Source organism: Peromyscus californicus, unplaced genomic scaffold (assembly GCF_007827085.1).
Source record: "Peromyscus californicus insignis strain IS unplaced genomic scaffold, ASM782708v3 Scaffold_4__1_contigs__length_199733344, whole genome shotgun sequence".
Lineage (NCBI taxonomy): Eukaryota > Metazoa > Chordata > Mammalia > Rodentia > Cricetidae > Peromyscus > Peromyscus californicus.
This window is the reverse complement of record NW_026294562.1, coordinates 16,420,156-16,443,683: the sequence shown is the minus strand read 5'-3', so window position 1 is coordinate 16,443,683 and position 23,528 is coordinate 16,420,156. Positions and strand designations below refer to the sequence as shown.

Below are 23,528 nucleotides of genomic sequence, written 5' to 3'. Positions count from 1 at the left end.
ATCTTAAGGAAAGGTCCACATAGCACGCAGGACCAGCTCCTGGGTCACGTGATGAGATGGAGGGGAAAGACACTCAAGAGACTGTCCCACACAAATCAACTTTTAATAGCTTTGATTTGCCACCAGCTCCAGCTGCTCTGGGGTTGATCACCATGGAAAACACTAAAAACCTCCGGTCAAGTTATCCATCTAGTGACCAGTGATCAGAGATGACCCAGCCCACAGTGCTTACGATCGATTCTACATCTCTGCATGTCAGTCTGTTGACGGATTCTCTAGAACTAGCACACTTCTGCTCAGTCAGAACTCTGGCTTCCACGGAGGGCAAGCATCCCAAAGAGATGGATGCTAAACCGACAGGAACAGAAAGCCCCGACCGACCGACCTACGCTCTCAGCCTCCCTCTGATCCTCACTGGCTGCATGCCCCTTGCCATCCACAAAGCTTTAGACTGGGGGCGGGGGTGGGGTGGGGGTGGGGTGGGGGTGGGGGTGGGGACGACGACCTTAGAGCAGCAGCTATCTCAGGGGCAGCTGTGGGGAAGGGGAAGGCCTACAGGAGTTCCACAGGACTATAAAAAGGCAGACTGTACAGGCCAATTTCGTGAAGGGTGAATGTGCCCAAGGCCCAGCTAGAATATGGCTAGACAAGATGGAGGCCCTAGGCATGATGCTCACCTAGCCTGTTCCAGGAACAGCTCCCTAAACCCAGCAGGTTCTCTCCCTCCCAGCACCAGACCACAGCAGGAACAGATTCCTCCCTAGAGGAAATTCTTAGGCAGGCTGAATGTAAACAACAGCAGGGTGAGGGGGTGGAACACGTGGAGGGAGCTCATCTAGGCTCCCATTGGAGAGGGTGGGTGGGGAGGGAACCAGCAAAATAGGCACCTTGAGGGCTCCAGAAAACCTGTCAATGTTTATTTCACACACACTCTTTTAAGACAGTTTAAACCAGACTAAAAATGAAAGGCTAAAGTTGTGGGCCTATTGTGCTGATGAGTCAACGATTGGAAGGCGAGGGAAAGTGGACAGGTAGGTACTCCTGGTGCCCAAACCAAAACCCAGAAAGTCGAGGTCGGGCAGCACAGCCCCAGGCAGACTCCAACCTCCGATTTCTCTGAGGCGTCAACTTTGAATTTAGAAAACAGAAAAGAAAGGCGCTGACCCCTGACCTACTCTGTGCCTGGGCAGAGGTGCTAACTAAGGTCTGGGCACACTGCAGCAGAGGCAGGGGCCTCACTCTGCTCCAGGTCCAAAAGGGAAACAGGATGTGGCATCATAGCCAAGAACAGCCACTGGCCTTCAGAGTGTTGGCCTCAGCTGAGGCCTGCCCCACCAGCACCTAAAGAATCAGAAGCCACAGCTTAGAATCTCAATTGGATCATGAGGCAGTATCCAGTGAGTGCGGCCCAGAAGCCTCGGACTGTTGGATGCCTTTTCTGTTGCCCGCCCGTTTCTCCCCAAATAAGATCATCCTGGGCTTGCCCCAGCTGTCCCAGCTCACTGAAGCACGGCCTTCACCAGGACTCTGGGTGCCTGGCTTCTCTCCAACCTTGCAGGCAGTCCCCGCTCCCTGTGCTTGCCCTCAGCCCCGGAGCCTCATGGGTAAGGGCGGTCAGTGGCTCTCAGGCGGTGCAGCATCAGGAGATGGTGGAGAACTCCTTCAGAAGGGCTTCCTGGCTGAGTGTGTGGAAGGCCAGGTTCCTCCGGACGTTGGTACTAATGGATCGAACCTGGGAGGGTGGGGAGGTGGAAGGGCAGAGCAGAGGGAACAGTCCGTTACAAACAGCAGAAGGCAGTGTCGGGTGTTCACCGTGCTGGCAGGAGAAGACCCATGTAGAAGGGCTGTGAGATCCAGACTCCCAACTCTAGACAGCTTTATGGGGAATTCAGCAGCCTCTGCAAGGAGGCTTGTCCATGGAAAGAGGGTGTAGCTCTGTGAGGAACAAACCAAGCAGGGAGGGAAAGAATGTGCTGCTTGCCCTAGTCCTGGAGGCCAGGGGCTTCACTCTGAGAAAGGAAGTGGAGCCATCAGGCAGGAAGCTGAGGAAGGACAGCGGGCCACCCCCAGGCAAAGCCAGTGGTTAGCTCCTAGGTGGACTGGAAATTTCCTCCCCTGTGCCAGAGGCACAGCCAGGAGAGGGAAAGCAGAGGTGGTGCCCAGGAGCCTCAACAGGCAGCTTCTGCCATGACCCCGGCATTTGGGAGGCTGGGGCAGGAGGACCACTGCAAGTCCCAGGCTAGTCTAGGCTACATAGTGAGATACTGTACTGAAGTGGGGGGAGAGGGAGAGATCCTCTAATTCTCCTTTACAACCTCTCCACAACCTGCAGACGGTCTCTTATCTGTTGCTGGTGCCCAGTAGTCCTCCACAGTCATGTTAAGATCACCACTCATCTCATTAAAAACACTGGACCTTCTCTCGCTTTACACAAAGATGCCTTTCTTGTTCACAACTAACTCGCCACAGAAAAATCCTGAGGTGTTTCGTGTCTGGGTTAGAGTTAGCTGTGATGATCTGACATTAGCAGCTTCGCCACAGACTTGGAGCATGACGTACAAGCTTCGCTGATAAAAGCCTGGGAAGTGGGTTTAGGGCCTCTGTATCATGCCAGTCACTGCCAGGGTTTGTGTCAACCAAGCAGCCGCACACTACAGGGAAGCAGACCTTTTCCTGGAGCAGCTCTGAGACAGAACAGGAGGGGGAAACCAGAGAGGAGAGGCCAGCTTGAAGCCATGCCTGGGGGCGGCTGGGGGAGGCTGGGTGGTGGGAAATGGGAGTGGGTATAGGGAGTGAAGCCTGGGGAGCTACAGTGGGGGGCTCTCAGGCCAAGAACCAGTTAGGGAGTGAGGAAGGAGTGGCCTCAGGAGGAGGGTCAGTCACTCTCACTGCTGTTCTAAGGACAGGAAAGGTAGAAACACATCGTGGCTGCCACTGGCAGCACGTGCCAGACCTCAGGTCCAGCTGCAGCTGTGCAAGCCTGTCTCCCTGGCTGCAGACGAGGTGGGCAAGGCTGGCTTGGGAATAGCTGCCTCTCACTGCCTCATTCCAAAGTGCTTTGGGAGAGAAGTTGCACACAAACCCCCTCAGTGTCTAGAAATGGGCCCCCCTAGAGACACAGGCAGAGCCAGGGGTGAGGCCCTCACCAGCTCTTTGAAGAAGGCAGCTTCCTTGTGTTGCTCGGAGTAGCGCTCATACTGGTCCAGGCCATCTTGTAGCTTCAATGTGAGTGTGTCATAGTTGGCTCGTACCACCTCTAGTACCTGAGGAAAGTCAAGGGCCGAGCAGGGTCTCAGTCCCTGGCAAGAAGGCAGGATGGCAGGGAGCAATTCTTCTGGTTTATGGGATCTCCCCCTACCCCTCTTTCTTTTTGAGATAAGGTCTCATGTAGCTGAGGCTGGACTTGAACTCTTCATCCTTTGGTCCCTGCCTCCCAAGCGCTGAGATTATAGGCATGCACCACCACACCCAGCTCCTGGGACCACTTTTTTTTTTTTTTTTTTAAGAAAGGGTTTCTCTGTAGCTTTGGAGCCTGTCCTGGACTAGCTCTGTAGACCAGGCTGGCCTTGAACTCACAGAGATCCACCTGCCTCTGCCTCCCGAGTGCTGGGACTAAAGGCGTGCACCACCACCGCCCGGCTGGGATCACTTTTGAATCTCTTCCATTCCCTGCCTTTTCTGACCAGCCCAGCCTGGACACCAAGGCTATGTACCCTGGGTGTGGTCATCAGTGTCCCTAAGACCACCAATGCACTCTCAGGCCTCTTCTAGCCAGGCTGTCCCAGGTGCTGAGTAACGCTTTCTGCCAAGTCTTACTGCTTCTCCTTTTCTGGAAACCACACTTCTCCAGTCCTGGGATGTTCCTCAGCACCATCTGCCACTTGTTTTCATCTCTCAGTGCCAACCCAGCCCTCATACCCATCTCCTGGAGCAAACTTTTGGGCATCCAAGCATTGAGGTACAGGGGACACTTTCAAGAATAAGCCACAACTGTTACTCTGATGGGGCATGGAGTGGTGTATCTCCTCAACAATGCTTCTCTGACTTTTTAAAATTTTATTTAATGCTGGGCGGTGGTGGCACATGCCTTTAGTCCCAGCACTCGGGAGGCAGAGGCAGGAGGATCTCTGTGAGTTCAAGGTCAGCCTGGTCTACAGAGTGAGTTCCAGGACAGGCTCCAAAGCTACACAGAGAAACCCTGTCTCGGAAAAAAAAAAACAACAAGAAACAAAAACAAAACAAAAAATTTATTTAACTTTATTTTATGTGCATTGGTATCAGATCCCCTGGGACTGGAGTTACAGACAGTTGTGAGCTGCCACGTGGGTCCCCTGAAGAACAGCTAATGCTCGTAACCACTGAGCCATCTCTCCAGCACCCTCACTTTTGTTTTATGAGACAGGGTCTTGTTATATAGTCTAGGCCAGCCTGGAACTCACCATATAGCTCAGTTTGGTCTACAACTTTTCTTCTTCGTGTCTCACTCCTGAAGTCTGGGCCTATAAGTATCTGCTGCCAGACTTGACCTGACTCTCTATGGGGTGAAGATTCAAAGTTCAACTGACCTTGGGAATCCTGGATATTTGAGCTTAATAATAAAGGGAATGCCAACCAAGCTTGATATGACTTCAGTTTCTAAGACCCTGAATCAAAGGAAGGCAAGGGCAGGGGCAGGTGGGAGGGAGAGCACTCTACCAAGCTAGCAGAAGTGGCCAGAGCTGAAAAGAAGGACCAGGAGAGCAAAGTGATTGCTCACTCCGGCAACCTGTGTGCAAGAGCTGATTTGCAGGAAGACATGACATCAGGAAAACCTTGCTCATCAGGGAACTGGGAGGGTAAGTGGGAGGGACCTGGCTCTGACAGAAGGCAGGAGGCAAAGGGAGCCAGTCAGGGTCAGACATACCCAGACACACCGTGGGACCGAGGCTGGGCTCTTCAGGGGCAGAAGGCTACTTCTGGACTGTTTTCACTTCCAAACCAAATGTGTGGTGGGACAGACTTTACTTGGGAGCAAATGCTCCTTCCTGTCTGCCCAAGTTCCTGGGGTGATGGAAGAGCTGGGGACACTGAGAGGCGCTGTGTCCTGAAGGGAAAGGCTCTGAGTTTGGGTCTCAAGGCAACAGGCAACAAGGGCAAAGCCTACCCCCTTTCTTTCCTCTAGACACCCAGCTCCTCCTCAGTGGTTGTCTGCCAGGTCCCACAGTGTACTGTTTGCTCTGCTTTAGTTCCATAATCGAGGGGCCTGGTACCTAGCAATGGCAGGCACACAGGTAATCTAATCCTCTCATGCTTGAGGGCAGCATTCATAGCTAGAACAGCTATAGGCAATGTCTTGGCTTAAGGCTAAAGGAAAAAAAAAAAGGTAAAAAAAGAAAAGGGGGCAAAAATTCCTCTAAGATGGTGCCAGTCCCCAGGAACAAGGCAAAACAGAGTAACATGTGCTTTCCCAAGCCCTAAACTCTGGGCAGTGGAAGCAGTGTCTACAATCTAACACCTTGGGTTTAGTCTTCCCTGAGGGGAGGCAGGTACTAGATGACAAAATCACACTAACACCAGGTGTTAAGAAAAGGTGCAGCACAGGAAGAGGTGGGTGTCCCCAGGGTACCAACTGTCCCCCAGAGCCTCAGTCTCGGGGGCTTTCTGGATCCCCTGGCTTCTCTTCTTGCCAGGTCAGAGCAGGGCACGGGGCCTGTCAGTTCAGGCAGGCCCTGCTGTCTCCTGCATCACCTCTGCTCTTTGCCTTCTAATGGAAGAAGACGTTCTCCGCTCGGTCCAGGTTGAGCACACAGCGACTCTCCCTTGCTGCAGGAGAAGACGTTCAGTGTACCTCTTATTTGAGCCTCACTACTGGCCTGGCTCATGGCAAAGGAAACCTCAGGCAGCAGACAGCAATCTCCCAATCCACATGCAATCGCTGCATCTGGCTTCCTGCCAACCTCAGTGGGCCTCCTAGGCTAAGATCCTTCTCTGTAGCTCTGTAGCTCAGGCTTTGGCTTGCAATCCCCTGCCTCAGGCACCTGAGTAGCTGGGATTACAGGCCTGTGTCACCAGGCTGAGCTCAGATTGCCTTTCAAACTATTCCAGCCAAGTGTAAAGGTACACACCTTTAATCCTAGCATTGGGGAGGCAGAGACAGACCTCCGTGCATCTGAGGCCAGTGTGTCTGGATAATGAGTTCCCTGGCGGCCAGGGCTACCCAGTGAGATGCTGGCTCAACAACAATACATAAAGAGCCTCTTCTCTAAACACAGGCCCACCTTTGTTCATCAGCTGTGGGGTTGTAGGCTTCCTAAATCCATGCCTGCAATTTAGCCCACGGTAGCCTCAGAGTAGGAAAACTACCCAGGAGACATGTTTCTAAGGATTCCTCACAAACCACTGACTCCATGTGGTCAGGACACTGGATCCTGGAAATACTGACAGAATAGCTGGAGTTATTATTAATAGTAACTGCAGCACTCTTGTTACAGGAATTCAGACAGCATCAGACATCTAATGTGTGTGAATGTATGTGATACACGCACAGGTGTATGTAGGGGAGAATGTATGCCGTGTGTGTGTGTGTGTGTGTGTGTGTGTGTGTGTGTGTGTGTGTGTAGGCTGGAAGACGATGTCAGGTGTTCTGCTCTATCACATTCAGCCTTTATTTCCTTGAGATGGTGGCTGGTGTCGCAGTGAGCATCCTGTCTGCCGCCCACAGCACTGGGTGACAGGTGTACATCTGGCCATGCCTGGTTTGTGAAATGGATGTAAAGATTTGAACTCTGTTCCTCATTCTCGCAGAGCATGCACTTGCACCCTGAGTCCTTTCCCCAGCCCAACACCTGACATCTTTGCACCTCAGCTCTTCTGTTTATGAAATGTAACTGGATCTTCCTTCCTAAAACGACCTAGCAGTAAAGGTTTGAGCACCTAAAGTTACCACAGTTGATGGAAACACGCCATCCCAAATGACTGCACAGCTCCATCGAGAGTCCTGGGTCTCGAGAGCAACTACTTCCACAGGCCGGGAAGTCCTACTTGAACAGTCTCATGCTCTGCCGATGGAGCTAGCCAGGCGTTGGAAGTACCTATTTTAAGTTTTCCCAAAGGTCCTATAGACCTAAGTGGTTCTCTACCACAAAGGAATGTTTAGATTCCAGTGGAAGATGAGACAGACAAATGGCCTCAGTTCCAAAGCCTCCTGGCCGATTTGCTTTAAAATACTCCCTCAAAAAAGTCGAGAAAGCAACCTGGGCAAGACGGGTGAAGGGGACCGAAACTCCTGGTTCTCGGGTGCCTGGAGATAATGGCGTGAGAAAACAGCAGAGTCATTAAGAACATGGACTTCAAGGTCACAGGTCTGAATGTTGGTTCCACTTTAAGCACTGATTAATGATATAAAATTATCATGAGTTTCTGGTCTTTTAGCCTCATACCTGTAAAGGGACATAACACGACCTGTCTCATCAGGCTGATGTGAAATGACACGAGACAGTGATTCCCCAGTATTGGGCACACAGTGAATGGCCAATAAACAGTTACTCATTTCCTAAGGAAAACTTTCAGAGACAAGAGCTTTTTGGATGTTTCTGCTGTCCCCAGACATCCCTAACCATAAGCTAGGAGTAAGGCCTCACTCATCTTGCTGCTGAGGGCACCAGATTCCCCTACGCAATGGGAACGCAAGCCTCCTCAAGCAGATTTGACACCAGCCAGAAGTCAGTGCCTAGAACCCTCTCTGCCAACGTTGTTAGACCCGGTAGTGCAAGGGGGTACAGGCTAAGTGAAGGAAAAACTGAGCAGATAGGCTCATAAAAGCCCGCCTCGGAACAGTGGAGGTTGTGGGGGTTTGTGTGTTTTCCCTTTCTGTTTTTCAAGACCGTGTTTCTCTGTGGTGCCCTTGCTGCCCTGTGTTTTCACTTTTTAGAGCAGGGCCTTTGAAACAGGAAATTATTCTAGCCTAAAGATCACAAAAGACAAGAATCACTGAGTTAGCTGAAGTTCCTTCGATGGCTGCCCTTTGAGTCTTTTTTTTTTTTTTTTTTTTGGTTTTTCAAGACAGGGTTTCTCTGTGTAGCTTTGCGCCTTTCCTGGGACTCGCTTGGTAGCCCAGGCTGGCCTCGAACTCACAGAGATCCACCTGGCTCTGCCTCTCGAGTGCTGGGATTAAAGGCGTGTGCCACCACCACCCGGCCGAGTCTTTTTTTTTTTTTTTAATAATTTATTTATTTGTATTTTATGTTCACTGTGTTTTGCCTGCATGTGTGTCTGTGTGAGGGTGTCAGATCCCCTGGAACTGGAGTTACACAGTTGTAAGCTACCATGTGGTGCTAGGAATTGAACCCGGAGCCCTTGCCTTTTAAGTTCTTAATGGCATCAGGCTCCTCTAGTCTTTGGGGCTTGTCAGTTTCTACCTGTAGCAAATTTACTGCTGTCTGGCTAGGCTTGAGGATCTTTGTTTGCCCAACTCAAACATTTTATGTCTCAGGCAGGAAGGAGAAAAAGCCTTTTTTCTTTTAGCACACAGTCAACTTTTCAAACTCAAAGCCAGATACCCTCTCCTAGAACCACGAGAACCACCTGCCCAGGCATCGCCTAAATCCTTCCTCTGGATCTGTTAGAGGGTTGAAATGTTTGTCAACTGGCAAGTCTGAAGAGAAACACAGGTCTCATCTTCCCTGTCTCTCTCTCTCTCCTCACTGTTATGCCTCGCAGTGAGGAGGGGTCTCTTCTCCAGATGCGATGCGGTACAGGTTTGCACTTAGCATTTCACCGGCCTAAGAACGGTTACTCGGTGCCGTTCTCACAGTGAAGTGGTGCCCTGGGGCTGAACAATTTGTGAGGTAGATTCTGATAAGAGAAAGCAAATGCCAATTCCTTCCCCAGAATTCACATTTACAGTTCCAAATTCAGGACAGGTTAAGGCTATCTGAGCACTGAAAAGATAGTCATTCTGGAAGTGAGACTCTGGCTGCTCATGGGCACTGAGAAAAACGTTTCGATCAGCAGCTAGTGTTTGGGAAGTGAGAACTGCGGCTGAGACCGTGAGCAAAGGGCCAGAGAACCGGTTAGTGGGAAGGTGCCTGCCATCAATCTGAAGACATGAGCTCCATCCCCAACTCCTCGGAGCCATCCTCTGACTGGCCCAAGTGTGTTGTAGCACGTACACCAGTTTTCTTCTTTGTTTTTGAGCTATCCCGGGCCTGGAGCTTACCAAGCTGGCCTCCAGCTCCCAGAATCTGCCTGCCCACTGGAGTCAAAGGCATACACTCCCACTCCTGTCCAGTTTTCCTATCAAGTGGGGTACACTGCTTCTACCACACCCTGTTGACATCCCAGTGCTTAGCAACGGAGCTGCTCCTCCTCCTCCTCCTTTCTTCCACCTGCTTTGAACCTATGGCTGTTTTTTCAGGGCCTGAGGCTCCCTTCCACCCCCTCATAAACAGCACCTCTCCCCACCTCCGGAAGACACCTGCATTTCACAGGTTTCCCAAGGAGAGATTTGCTGGCAGGACCTCTCTTGGGGCAACAAACATGTGACTGCTACCATCAATTTCCTCACTGGAAATTGCTCTGAGTGGATGCTTCACACTCCGAAGAGAGTCAGCTCCGGTGTGGATTCCTCACACTGCCTAACAAAGTCCAAGGAACAGTAAACACTCAACAAGCTTGCAGAATTAATTTAGTAACACAGGCTCAACTAAAAAGGAAAGGAATCTCTCATTAGGGTCACATGGTAAGATTAGAATTGGCTCTGACAACCTAACACTCAGCACCGTTCTCAGTACTGATAGGCTTCTAAAGCCTCGGCGCCACGTCCTGCCTCACGAAGCCAACAAGGAAAGTGGGAAATCAGACACATGTGGAGCTAAGCAGGGTCAGGTGGGAACCGATGCGTGGCCATGAGGCTGAGATGCTGCTGCACAATCACTTGAGAAGGTTTTGAACAGCCTCAAACTCCCAATAAGGCTGTCTTCGAACTCCTGATGTCTTCACCTTCCAAGGGCTGAAATTGCAGGCATGTAATACTACACCTGGCTGCACACTCTGAAGGCAGGGAAGTGAAGGCGCTCACTTGCCATGACATGTATAGAGGTCAGAGGGTAACTTGTCTGAGTCCATTCTCTTCCCCATGTGAGTCCTAGGGACCAAACTCAGGTCAGGAGCCTCAGTGACAAGTGTCTTTACCTGCTGACCATGGAGGGTCAAGTTCCCTTCTCTTTTGGTTACCATCTCTTCACTTTATGGTCCTGTAATAGTTAACTCAGAGTGCAACACTCTAGCTGGCAGGACCCCAGAACAGCAGCTTCAGGAAAGTCCATTTACTGGATGCTTCTGACCCAAACTGACAGCTGAAGCCCCCATCAGAGACAACCTCAAGGGCAGATTTTCATATACAGAGAGTGAGCAAAAGATGGAAAGAATGTACCTTTACTCCACGTATACACAAACTACACATTACGTTTCTCAGAAGTCAGATGCAGTCCATTGTGCAATGTCCTACTGCGGTGTGTTCTAGTTGGTGACAATTTTCACAGCGTAAATTCCACTCAATTGTGCAGTGTTCTCATTAGATTAATAACCGTGCCAACAAGAGCAGAGACACGTGGTGATCTTTGAGCAGCCAGGTTCAAATACTTGCTGAGCTATTTTTAGCATTTGTTTACATAGACCTAAAAGATTTGCACCTCAAAGGACAAGAACAAACAAGGAGATTCATGAGTTCCAGGTCAAACTAGTACCCAGAGAAGACTAGTAATTCCTCCAGAGACTGTGCTGCTCTCTCTCTCTCTCTCTGTCTGTGTGTGTCTGTCTGTCTGTCTTTCTCTCCCCTCCCCCTTTAAAAGGAAAGTATGTGAATGTATGAGGAGGCATCTGTGGAGGCCAGAAGACTGTGTGGAATCCATCGGAGCTGGAGATACAGGCAGTTATGCACTATGCAGCCCATGGATGCTGGAAACCGAATGCCAGTCTTCTGCAAGAGCAGAAAGCACTCTTTAGCCAGAGACAGCTCTCTAGCCCCATCTTTTCAAATGTCGTGTGTGTTTTTAAGAGACAGGGTTTCAGGGGTTGGGATTAAAGGCATGGACAACCACACTTGGCGCACCAGCTTTAAACTTTTTTTCTTTTCTTTAAATTATTTTATTATTTTGTGTGTATGAGTATTTGACTCGAATGTATGTACTATATGTGTTCAGTACCTTTGGAGACTAGAAGAGGCCACTGAATCCCCTAGGATTAGAATTACAGAGAGATGAGAGCCACCATGTGGGAGCTGGGAACAGAACCTGGTCCTCTACAAGAGCAGTCAATGCTCTTAACCACTGAGCCATCTCTCCAGTCCTTAATTCTTTTTATTACATTTTTTAAATGTGTGTGTGTGTCTGTCTGTCTGTCTGTCTGTCTATCTGTCTGCTGTCTGTCTAGGCATGAACGTGCCATGGCCTAAGTATGGAAATCAGAGGACAACGTACAGGAGCTGGCTCTCTCCTTTCACTGTGTGGGTTCCAGAGATCAAACTTGAATTGTGAGGCTTGGCTGTAAGTGCCTTTACCTACTGAGGAATCTTTTTTTTCTTTTTTTCTGAGACAGAGTTTCTCTGTGTAATTTTGGTGCTTGTCCTGGATCTCCCTCTGTAGACCAGGCTGGCCTCGAACTCACAGAGATCTGACTGGCTCTGCCTGCCGAGTGCTGGGATAAAAGGTGTGCACCACCACTGCCCAGCCCCACTGAGGAATCTTGCTGGCCTTATGCTTCTGTTATGCTACACTATGTCATGTCCTCATGAATGTGGCCCCAAATAGTCATAGGATCAAACGGATGATTAAAAGGAAAGAATGCAGAGATCTAAGAACTTTATGTTTCAACTCTCTTTCTGACCAAGAGACAGACACACAGTCACACACAGACACACACAAGATAAGAAACTGTAAAAATAAAAATCCACACTGCAGGTGTGTAGGTCAGGCAGATAAGAGAGGTGGGATCTCAAGATGAACAATTCTCAGAGTGCACAGGACAGAGTGATATCTGAATTTTAACCCCAACCACAATAGAGTACTGTTCACCCAGGCTTCAAAATCAGTATCAGGCCGGGCGGTGGTGGCGCACGCCTTTAATCCCAGCACTCGGGAGGCAGAGCCAGGCGGATCTCTGTGAGTTCGAGGCCAGCCTGGGCTACCAAGTGAGTTCCAGGAAAGGCGCAGAGCTACTCAGAGAAACCCTGTCTCGAAAAACCAAAAAAAAAAAAAAATCAGTATCAGGTGCTGGCGGCGCATGCCTTTGATCCTAGCACTCAGGAGGCAGAACCAGTCAGAGATCTGTGAGTTCGAGGCCAGCCTGGTCTACTGAGCGAGATCCAGGATAGCCAGGGATACACAGAGAAACCCTTCTCGAAAAACAAAACAAATGAGGACCAGGAAGTTATACTCTTTATTTTGTTTGTTTGTTTTTTCTGAGACAAGGTTTCTCTGTGTAACAGCTCTGTCCTGGAACTCATTTTGTAGACCAGGTTGGCCTCCTGCCTCTATTTCCTGAGTGCTTCCCACTTGGTGTGCGCGCTGGCTAGCAGTTACACTCTTAATGGCAACACTACCATATGAAGTCTACTCCAAGCCTAGCCATCTGAAGATTGAGAAGATGCAAAAGGATCACGGTGCTCCACAAACAATTTACCTGCCTTCTTGAACAAAGCACAACACTAGTTAAGAAGCCAACTGTGGTGGTATTGTGTTCCCTGATATATTGTGCACCCTGATAAACTTATCTGGGGTCAGAGAACAGAACAGCCACTAGATATAGAGGCCAGAAAATGGTGGCACACACACCTTTAATCCTAGCATTCTGGAGGCAGAGATCCATCCAGATCTCTGTGAGTTCAAGGCCACACTGGAAACAGCCAGGCGTGGTGACACACGCTTTTAATCCCAGGAAGTGATGGCAGGAAGCAGAAAGTTATATAAGGCATGAAAACCAGGAACTAGAGCCTGGTTAAGCTTTTAGGCTTTTAGCATCAGTTCAGCTGAGATCCATGTGGATGAGGACACAGAGGCTTCCAGTCTGAGGAAACGAGATCAGCTGAGGAACTGGTGAGGTGAGGAAGCTGTGGCTTGTTCTGTTTCTCTGATCTTTCAGCATTCACCCCACCCAATACCTAGCTCCCAGTTTGTTTTTATTAATAAGACCTTTTAAGATTTGTGTTACAGCCAACAGGACTGGTAAGATAGATATTCAGAGAGAGGACCAAGGTGCTTGCCACCAAACCTGACAACCTGAGTTTGGTCCCTGGGATTCACTTGTTGAAGGAAGAGAACCCACTCCCTAAAGTTGTTCTCTGACCTGCACACCCAGGCCGCAGCACACAACACACCCAAACACGTCAAGTTGTCTCCACACCCAGGCCGCAGCACACAACACACCCAAACACGTCAAGTTGTCTCCACACCCAGGCCGCAGCACACAACACACCCAAACCCGTCAAGTTGTCTCCACACCCAGGCCGCAGCACACAACACACCCAAACACGTCAAGTTGTCTCCACACCCAGGCCGCAGCACACAACACACCCAAACCCGTCAAGTTGTCTCCACACCCAGGCCGCAGCACACAACACACCCAAACACGTCAAGTTGTCTCCACACCCAGGCCGCAGCACACAACACACCCAAACACGTCAAGTTGTCTCCACACCCAGGCCGCAGCACACAACACACCCAAACACGTCAAGTTGTCTCCACACCCAGGCCGCAGCACACAACACACCCAAACACGTCAAGTTGTCTCCACACCCAGGCCGCAGCACACAACACACCCAAACACGTCAAGTTGTCTCCACACCCAGGCCGCAGCACACAACACACCCAAACACGTCAAGTTGTCTCCACACCCAGGCCGCAGCACACAACACACCCAAACACGTCAAGTTGTCTCCACACCCAGGCCGCAGCACACAACACACCCAAACACGTCAAGTTGTCTCCACACCCAGGCCGCAGCACACAACACACCCAAACCCGTCAAGTTGTCTCCACACCCAGGCCGCAGCACACAACACACCCAAACCCGTCAAGTTGTCTCCACACCCAGGCCGCAGCACACAACACACCCAAACACGTCAAGTTGTCTCCACACCCAGGCCGCAGCACACAACACACTCAAACACGTCAAGTTGTCTCCACACCCAGGCCGCAGCACACAACGCACCCAAACACGTCAAGTTGTTCTCTGACCTGCACACCCAGGCCGCAGCACACAACACACCTAAACACGTAAAAAGAACAACAGCGTCTCAGGGAGTCCAATTCCATGATGTAGGAATCAGCTCACCATGAAGACATAGCAACCTTGCATGTATATGCAGATAACAACAGAGCTAAGACTTGGCAGACTGAAGGAAGGAACCGGGATCGGCAGTCAGGGCCGCAGACTCCCCTGTAGACAAACCAGCAGCGACTGTCACACTACCAACCTACTTGACCTAAAGGGTATTTATAGAAGACTCTACTCAATGACAGCAGGGTAAATACACTCTTCTCAAGTGCACACAGAGCATTCAACAAGACAGACCATATGCTGGATCATAAGCCACATCGCAATACATTAAAAGAACTGGAATCACACCAAACATTTTTTGACCACCAGGGAATTAAATAAGAAATTAATAACAAATATATCTGGAAAATCCCCAAATAATTGAAACAAAATGACACATTTCTAAATGTCACAAGAAAAATGAGAAAATATTTTGAGCTGAATGAAAATGAAAACAGAACATCAGAATTTATGGGATGTTGTTAACCACAGGAAAACTTAGACCACTCAATATCTGTATTAGAAAATGAACATGATCTAGGGGGCTGGAGAGATGGCTCAGGGGTTAAAGAGCACTGGGCATTCTTCCAGAGGACCCGGGTTCAATTCCCAGCACCCATATGACAGCTCATAACTGACTGTAACTCCAGTTCCAGGAGACCTGACACCCCCCCCCAACACACACACAACAAACACCAATGTGCATAGAAATAAATAAAAAAGAAAGAAAATAAACATGATAACATGATCAAAAACTCAATCCCCTGCTTCTAACTCAAGTGAAAAAGAAAAGCAAATTAAAGCCAAGTGAAGAGGAGGGAGTGAGATGACCTTATAAACCGATGCAGCAGAAAATCCAAGAGACTAAAGCTGTCTTATGGAAAGATTAATGAAACTTGTCAACTTCTAGCCAGACTGGTAGGAAACAAAAGAGAAAAGGTAGACTTTACTCACATCATTAATGATAGAGGGAGAGTATCTAAACCTATAGGCATCTCAGAGAGAAAGGATATGGGAGCCAATACGTCAATCAGTTCAACCACGTCTATGAGCAACTTCTCACATTAACCCTGCTGTCTGGCACATGCCTATTATATCAGCAGGAGGGTCAGCACCATCCTCACTACACAGGGAGCTCCAGGCTGTCCTGGAGTACATGAGACCCTTGTGGAGAAGTTAATAAAACGGTTGCAATCATAAAGTAGAAGGCTCCAGGCAGGGAGGATGGCTGAGCAGGTGAAGGTGCTTGCCACCATGCCTGATCCCTGAGTTTCACCTCCGGGAACTGTTGTGGGATATTTGTGCACCATGTGAAGATGTGTTGCTGTGACTGGTGTAATAAAAAGTTGAATGGCCATCAGCTAGGCAGGAGAGACAGGCGGGACTTCCAGGCAGAGAGAAGAAGAATCTGAGCATGCAGGAGACACTGACCAAGTCAGACAGAGGAGAGGTAAAAAAGCCACTTGGTAGAATGTGGATTAACAGGAGCGGGTTCATTTAAATGATAAGCGCTAGCTGGCAAGAAAAGTCAGACTAAAGGAACCACATGGTAGAAGGAGAGGACTGACTCCAGCAAGCTGTCCTCCAACCTCCACGTGTACCAGGCGTACACATACATGCACACACACAAAAGAAAGAAATGTAATTTAAAAAATAACTGAGTGGAAAAATAGACTATACCTAAATCTATTACAGAAGCCGAACTATGGGGCTGGAAAGATGATTCAGCACTGGCTGCTCTACCAGAGGACCCAGGCTCAATTCCCAGCACCAACATGTGACTTGCAATTTTAACTCCAGTCTCAGGGGATCTGATGCCCTCTTCTGGCCACTGTAGGCACAGCACAGACACACAGGGAAAACACCAGTGCACAAAATAAAATAAAATGAATAGTGTATCATGATCAAGAGGGATTTATCTCAGAAGGGGAAAATCTACATGTTCATCTCATGAGACACAAAGTTATTAGCATCTAGCATCCAACATCCCAGTTGGGTGGGTATTGTGGTGTATGTCTATAACCTTAGTGCTTGGGAGGCTGAGGTAGGAGGGCCACAAATTTGTGCTACATAGGAGGCCTTGTTTCCAAAAGCAAACACATCACTAAAACTTTTCAGCAGTCATGTAACAGAAAGGAACTTCCTTAGTTTGAGCAACGGAGTCCATGAAAACCTACAGCTAAATTTGGTGCAGTACCTTACAGCTGTATTCTCAGAATTTTGGTGGCTAAGACAGGATCATCATGAATTCAAGACCTTACAGAATGAGACCTTTCGAAAACACCAAGGCACCAGGTAATGGTGGCGCACACCTTTAATCCCAGCACTTGGGAGGTGGATCTATGTGAGTTCCAGGACAACCAGGGCTACAGAGAGAAACTCTGTCTCAAAAAGAAGGAAAAAGAAAACATCGAAAAACCACACAGACAAACCAAAACAATGGATGGTGGATAAAACTCAAGTTCAAGAGCTGAGTGGTCGTGGTGCATGCCTTTAATTCCAGTACTTAGGAGGCAGAGGCAGGCGGATGTCTGTGAGTTACAGGACTACACAACACAATGGGACCCTGTCTCAAAAAAAAAAAAAAAAAAAAAAAAAAAAAAAAAAAAAAACAACAAGGGAGGCTGGAGAGATGGCTCAGAGGTTAAGAGCGCTGACTGCTCTTCCAGAGGACCCAGGTTCAATTCCCAGCAACCACATGGTGGCTCACAACCATCTGTAATGAGATCTGGTGCCCTCTTCTGGCCTGCAGGCATACATGCAGGCAAAACACTGTATACATAATAAATAAATGAATGTAAAAAGAAAAACAACAAAAAAACCCCCCAAAACCAAAAAAGTGAAATTGAAACTACCACTTACATAACATAAAGGTGAGATATCACGGGAGAAACAGAACAAAAGCGGTGAGAAACAGTACACTAGAAAGTATAAAACACTGATAAACCTAAAAGATCGAAGAGATGCGCCCTCGAATCTGCAGACAGTATCAGCACGGGTACAGTTTGGATGCTGACATTGTGCACACTCAGTCTAAGGACACGCTCTATCACTGAGCTACACCCCAAACAGTGTGTTCAGGTGTCAGTTCCTTCTAAGACCTCCCTATAGGGACATCACAACTCCAACCAAAGCTCAGCAGCCATGGGTTTTTGTTTTGTTTTTTCGTTCTTCAAGACAGGTTTTCTCTGTGTAACAGCTCTGGCTGTCCTGGAACTAGCTCTGAAGACCAGACTGGCCTCGAACTCACAGAGCTTTGCCTGCCTCTGCCTCTCAAGTGCTGGGATTAAAGGTATGTGTCACCACTGCCCAGGCAGCAGCCTTTTCTAATTTTTAAATAGAAAAGCCATTTTATTTTGCTTTATATGTAAATTCAAAGGATTCAGAATATTAAAATAAATTATTTATTTATGTATTTTATGTATATGAGCGTCCTGTCTGCACGTACTCATTCTTGCATGTCAGAAATGGGAGTTAGCTCCCAATGAGCCACTGTAAGGGTGCTGGGAATTGAACTCAGGACCTCTGGAAGCGCAGTCAGTGTTCGTAACCACTGAACCATCTCTCTAGCCCCTTAAAATCAATTTTTAAAAAGAATAAATAGGGGCTGGAGAGATGGCTCAGAGGTTAACAGCACTGACTATTCTTCCAGAGGTCCTGAGTTCAATTCCCAGCTACCACATGGTGGGTCACAACCATCTGTAATGAGATCTGGTGCCCTCTTCTGGCCTGCAGTCATACATGCTGTATATGTAATAAATAAATAAATCTTAAAAAAAAAAAAAAAAGAATAAATACAGGCCGGGTGGTGGTGGCACACACCTTTAATCCCAGCACTTGGGAGGCAGAGCCAAGCAGATCTCTGTGAGTTCGAGGCCAGCCTGGGCTACCAAGTGAGTTCCAGGACAGGCTCCAAAGCTACACAGAGAAACCTTGTCTCGAAAAACAACAACAAAACAAAACAAAACAAGAATAAATATAGAACACTTCCATTATTCCATTTCAAAATTTACTATAGACCTAAACAATCAAGACAGTGCAACCACAGTGTGGCAGGAATGCTCAGTGGTTAAGAGCACTGGCTTGCTCTTGCAGAGGGTCTGATTCCCAGCTCCCATGTGGTGTCTCCCAACCATCTGTGACTCCAGTTTCAGGGGTTCTTCTGGCATCCCTGTAAGGGCATTGCACACATGTGGTGCATATATACACACATACATGCACATAGGCAAAACATTCACAAATATAAAAATAAATACATCTTAAAAGAAGGACATTGTGGCCATGTATTAGACATATAAACCAATAGAACAGGAATGACTTCTGAAATGGATCTGCACATGCATGGTCAGCAGACTCGAACACACCAAGGCTTATTAAATTAATTATCTATTATTCATTCATTTATTCATTTGTTTTCAGACTAGGTTTCATGCAAGACTGGTCTCAAACTTACTCTGTAGACCAAACTGGCCTTGCTCGCCTGATCCTCCTGCCTCCACCTTCCAAGTGCTGGGGTGACAAGTGTGTGGTACCACACCAGGTTTATATAGTGCTGGGGCTCAAACCCATGGCTCTGAAGATGCTCTGCAGGCATTCTACCAACTGAGCTGGACCTTCAGCCCTCAAAGTATTTCAACTGGGAAAGGACAGTTTTTTTGAAGAGATGGCAATGAAAGGGGCATTTGAGGGGAAACAAATATTTACCTTTACTATACAATAAACGCGCGCGCGCGCGCGCGCATGCGCGCGCACACACACACACACACACACACACACACACACACACACACACACACATGAACACCATGAAATAAATCACAGATCTAAATGTAAAAGCGTGAATGATCTGAGTCACAAAACTTTTAGATGAGGGCTGAGCATATGGCTGAGAGGGTTGTCACTAAGTCTGAAGACCTGAGTTCAATCCCTGGGCCATATGGTGGAAAGACAGAACTGGCATATGGTGGAAAGACAGAACTGGCCCCTGCAAGTTGTTCATGGCTCCACACACATGCTTTGGCACACACACATGCTTTGGCACACACACATGCTTTGGCCCCACACACATGCTTTGGCCCTACACACATGCTCTGACACACACACATGTTGGCACACACAAGCATCCCTCTCCGCCTACAATAAATAAACAAATGTAATTTTTTAAAAAGTATAGAAGAAAATGAAAGTTGAGAACTTTTGCAACTGGGACTAGGTAAAGATTTATACAGGATATCCTCGGAACTTGCTATGTAGGAAATGGTGACCTTAAACTCCTAATCCTCCTGTCTCTGCCTCACTGGGATTACAGGCATGCATCACTACATCTGAATTCTAAACATTTTTATTGATATGTAATTTATTTATCTCAATTTTAAGTATATAATGCACTGTATTACTTATGGTTCAGTAATATTCTACTGGTCACATCTTGTTTATCAACTGAAGAGGGATACTCAAGTTGCTCCTAATTTGTTTTTTATTATTATGAATAATGCTACTATGAATTTTGTGCACAGCTCACGGGATGGACACATATTTTCATCTCTCTTCAGCAAATAGCCCAGCTACCACAACGTTTGAATCTTAGAAAGAAGTCAGACCCACAAGTTGCAGAGCGCTGTTCTGTATCTGTTTCCTCTGAATTAAAGCAGTCTCTCCTGGAGAGAAGAGGCAGGAAAGACTCCTGGAGGGAAGAGACTCAGGAAAGCTAAAAGACCAAAGAGCTCCTTCCCGAGATCCCACAAGCAGTGAGCATGCCTGGGTGACAACTGGGGAGCTAACTCAAAGTGACGCAACTTTCGTAAGGAGCCGCCCATGATGGAGTGGACTCTTTGCTCTTTGGTGATGCTGCTGCCCAAGGCACCCATGTTTCTGCAAGTAACCCCAACAACAAACCACCAGTTCACCAAGCTAAGGCTGGGTGGAACTGCTGGTCTGTTATGGGTGTCTCACCTGCGGTGAGTAGACATTTACTCATGCCTCCCTAGGGAAAGTCACACATTGTAGGAAGGTCTATAAAAGACAAGTCAAACCTGTAAGAATGTAAATAAAACCAGTATTTGCTTACGGCCCAGACGCAGAGTGAAAACAGATTTCAGAGTAGTGTCATAACTTCTGGGGTGATGAAAAAGTTTCGTAAGTTTTCAGTGGTGTGCAAGTATGTGCTTTTTGTGTGCAGGTGTATTTGTGCACATGTGTGTGCCAGAGATCAATACCAGGTATCAGTCCTCAGGAGCTGTCCACCATCCTTTGTAACAGGGTCTCTCATCACTGGGACCCAGGAATCCCTGATAAGGGAAGGCTCACTGGCCGGCAAGATATCGGTGCTGAGGTTATAAGTACACATCATTATACCTGGATTTTTAGGTGGATGCTGGATATCAAACACAGGTCCTCATGTGTGTACAGCAAGATATCGGTGCTGAGGTGATAAGTACACATCATTACACCTGGATTTTTAGGTGGACGCTGGATATCAAACACAGGTCCTCATGTGTGTGCAGCAAGTACTTTATGACCTATCTCTGTGCTCTATCTTTTAAAAAATAATTTACTTAGACACTATGATTCCAAGACCAAATTAATACCTAAGAAAATTATCTAATTAAGTGTGTGTGTGCGCGCGCGCGCGCGCAGTTAGAGAGAGAGAGAGAGAGAGAGAATATGCATGTACTCAAGCATGTGGAGGGATCAGCTCTCTCCTTACACCACGTGGGGCCTGGGGATTGAACTCGGGTCTTCAAGCTTGGCAGCAAGCACCTTTATTGTTGAGCCATCTCATGACCCACTTTTTGTTTTTGTTTTTTTTTAACTTCTGGCAATCCTTTTGCCTCAGCCTCCTAAGGGCGACAATTACAGACAGAGCCACTATGCCTAGAGGAAATGACTGCAGTGGCTGGTTACACATTTCATTGTATGCTAACTACACTTCAATAACGCTGAATACAAAATAAAGCTCAGTAACCCCATGACTAGTAATAAAAAGGATGTACACAGCCCTAGGTGAGAAGCTTGCTTCTGTGGTGTCAGTATTCCACTGCAGGCTGGGACAAGAGTGCTTGGGACTGGTATGCTGTACCAGTTCTCAATGTTCAACAGTGAGAGGATTCTTCTCCTTGTGTTCCTCCCTCCATCCCTGGACCACCCCACAGTCTTCCCTGATGAATCAACAGTGTCCAGAATGCTGCCCAATGGGCACTAGTCAGATGAAGGCTGACTATCGGTTGTACTTGCCTGGACCTGACACACACAATCACTTCTCACGCTCAGGAACTTAAGGTCCTCAAACTGAGGCAAAGGTGGAAGGTACTGGGTGACCATGGCTCTTCAAGAAGAAACTCACTCTGAGAACAGTCATCAGTCAATCATTTTTGGATCTGTAAAGGGACCACAGTTGACTGGAGGTTTGAGAACAGGGAGGTTTACTCACCCTTCTTAGGCTTATAAAGGGTCAGGAGGAGCTGTAGTAATCCCCGCGAACACAGCTGCTAAGAGGTCCACAGGCACACACACCGTGCAGCCAAGGTCTAACACCAAAGCAGTGACTGAAGCCAGGTACGGCTGCCTGTGCCTGTATTCCTAGCACTTGGGAAGTGTCGGCAGGAAGATCACAGCCAGCTCTGACTACACAGCAAATTCCAGGCCAACCTGAGCTACATGAGACACTGTCTCGAGGGAGGGAGGGAGGGAGGGAGGGAGGGAGGGAGGGAGGAAGAAAGAAGGATGTTAAGATGGGCAGGGTGGCACGTGTCTATGGCACTTGGTAAGAGGATGCAGAAGGATCACAACCAGTTGAAAGCCAGTGTTGTCTATATATTGGGTTCTCATCTCAGAAGATAAAAACCCCAAACAGTAGCGCTGCATCCCCTGCCATCCGAGGACAGATGCAGTCTTGGAGTTTATGTAGCTCTTAGATTGGAACAGCAAGTACTTCTGTACTGTTTGCACAGAAGGAATCTGGGAAGTCAGCCTAGGCAGGCACATATTTCCTGTCCTGTACCAAAGAGGCTCTTAAGCAGGGAGATCTCAGACCAAAGCTGGTACTGAGAGTTTCCTTCAGAAGCAAGAATTGGTTCTTTTTCAGCGTATCTTAGCTTCAAAACAACAGAAAGAAGGAGAGAGAGAGAGAGAGAGAGAGAGAGAGAGAGAGAGAGAGAGAGAGAGAAAGGCACAGAGGGAGGAAGGACCCATAACCCCCTCTACACAAAAAACCAAACCCAAAGCCAAGAGCCAAGAGCCAAACAACAGCAACCTGTCACAAAACCACAGACACTCGTCGAGTATCCATTCCTCCACTGGGCACTGAAAGTGACTTTCTATCTGCAATAACTTGATTTTCTCTCCTAGGGAACTATCACTTAATGTGACTTGTTTAGAAAAAGTGATTCAGAGAAATGGTCTGTGTGAAAAGCAGTCACTTCCTGACTGCAGCCCCTGCATGCACTATGTACAACCCACTTCCTGACTGCAGCCCCTGCGTGCACTATGCACAAACCACTTCCTGACTGCAGCCCCTGCATGCACTATGCACAAACCACTTCCTGACTGCAGCCCCTGCATGCACTATGCACAAACCACTTCCTGACTGTAGCCCCTGTGTGCACTATGCACAAACCACTTCCTGACTGCAGCCCCTGCATGCACTATGCACAAGTTGGCTGTTCTGGTTTTCTTCCCTCTCTATTATAATCTCCTATACTTCAGGAGCAAATCCAATTTTAAAACCAATTTAAGCTGCCCAGTTCTCACAGTTCGTCCATGCCTTTCAAGCCTGCTTCCAAAGGGCTTTCTACTGCCTTGAGACTCACTGATCTGGCAGGCTGTGCTGCCCTTCAGCCAGGTAGACCAGATAATGAACCTCACAGTGGGTGATTAGTAAGAGGCCATCACTTGGTGAAGACTGTGACAGCAGCTTTCCTTAATTTCCCTGGGTAGTCACCCCGCCTCCCTGCCTTTATGTGACTGAAGCCACAGACAGTCCTGTGAAGCTTTCTTTGCACTAATTACAGGCCCCTGTGTAAGCAAGGCATCTAATCACGCTTAGAGGTGCCAAGGCAATGGGAGTGGAGGAAACACAAGAATCCATCAGGCCTTTACACTTTGTCCAGATCCAGCCAACAGACACGTGTCTGCACACCCCACCTGAGGTCTCTTTCCTTACAAACAGAGAGTTTCCTTGCTCAGAGAGTTAAACACTGAGCTGAAGAAATCACCATCTCTAGACAGATATAGTGGTG

At 48.1% G+C, this 23,528-nt stretch overlaps 1 protein-coding gene across 4 annotated transcripts in view; it reads right to left on the bottom strand.

Annotated features, from left to right (window-relative positions):
- Window positions 1-896: 896 nt before the first annotated feature.
- Window positions 897-23,528, bottom strand: part of Armh3 (armadillo like helical domain containing 3) — a 204,478-nt gene continuing 181,846 nt past the window's right edge. For 3 of the 4 annotated variants that reach the window (XM_052711922.1, XM_052711923.1, XM_052711925.1), the window contains 2 exons: window positions 3,147-3,263; window positions 897-1,732 (listed from right to left, as the gene is read on the bottom strand). In XM_052711922.1, coding sequence (XP_052567882.1) covers window positions 1,640-1,732; window positions 3,147-3,263 — 210 coding nt within the window. In that variant the 3' untranslated portion in view covers window positions 897-1,639. Of the gene's footprint in view, window positions 1,733-3,146; window positions 3,264-23,528 lie in introns of those variants that run through there. The other variant, XM_052711924.1, reaches the window with a different exon arrangement.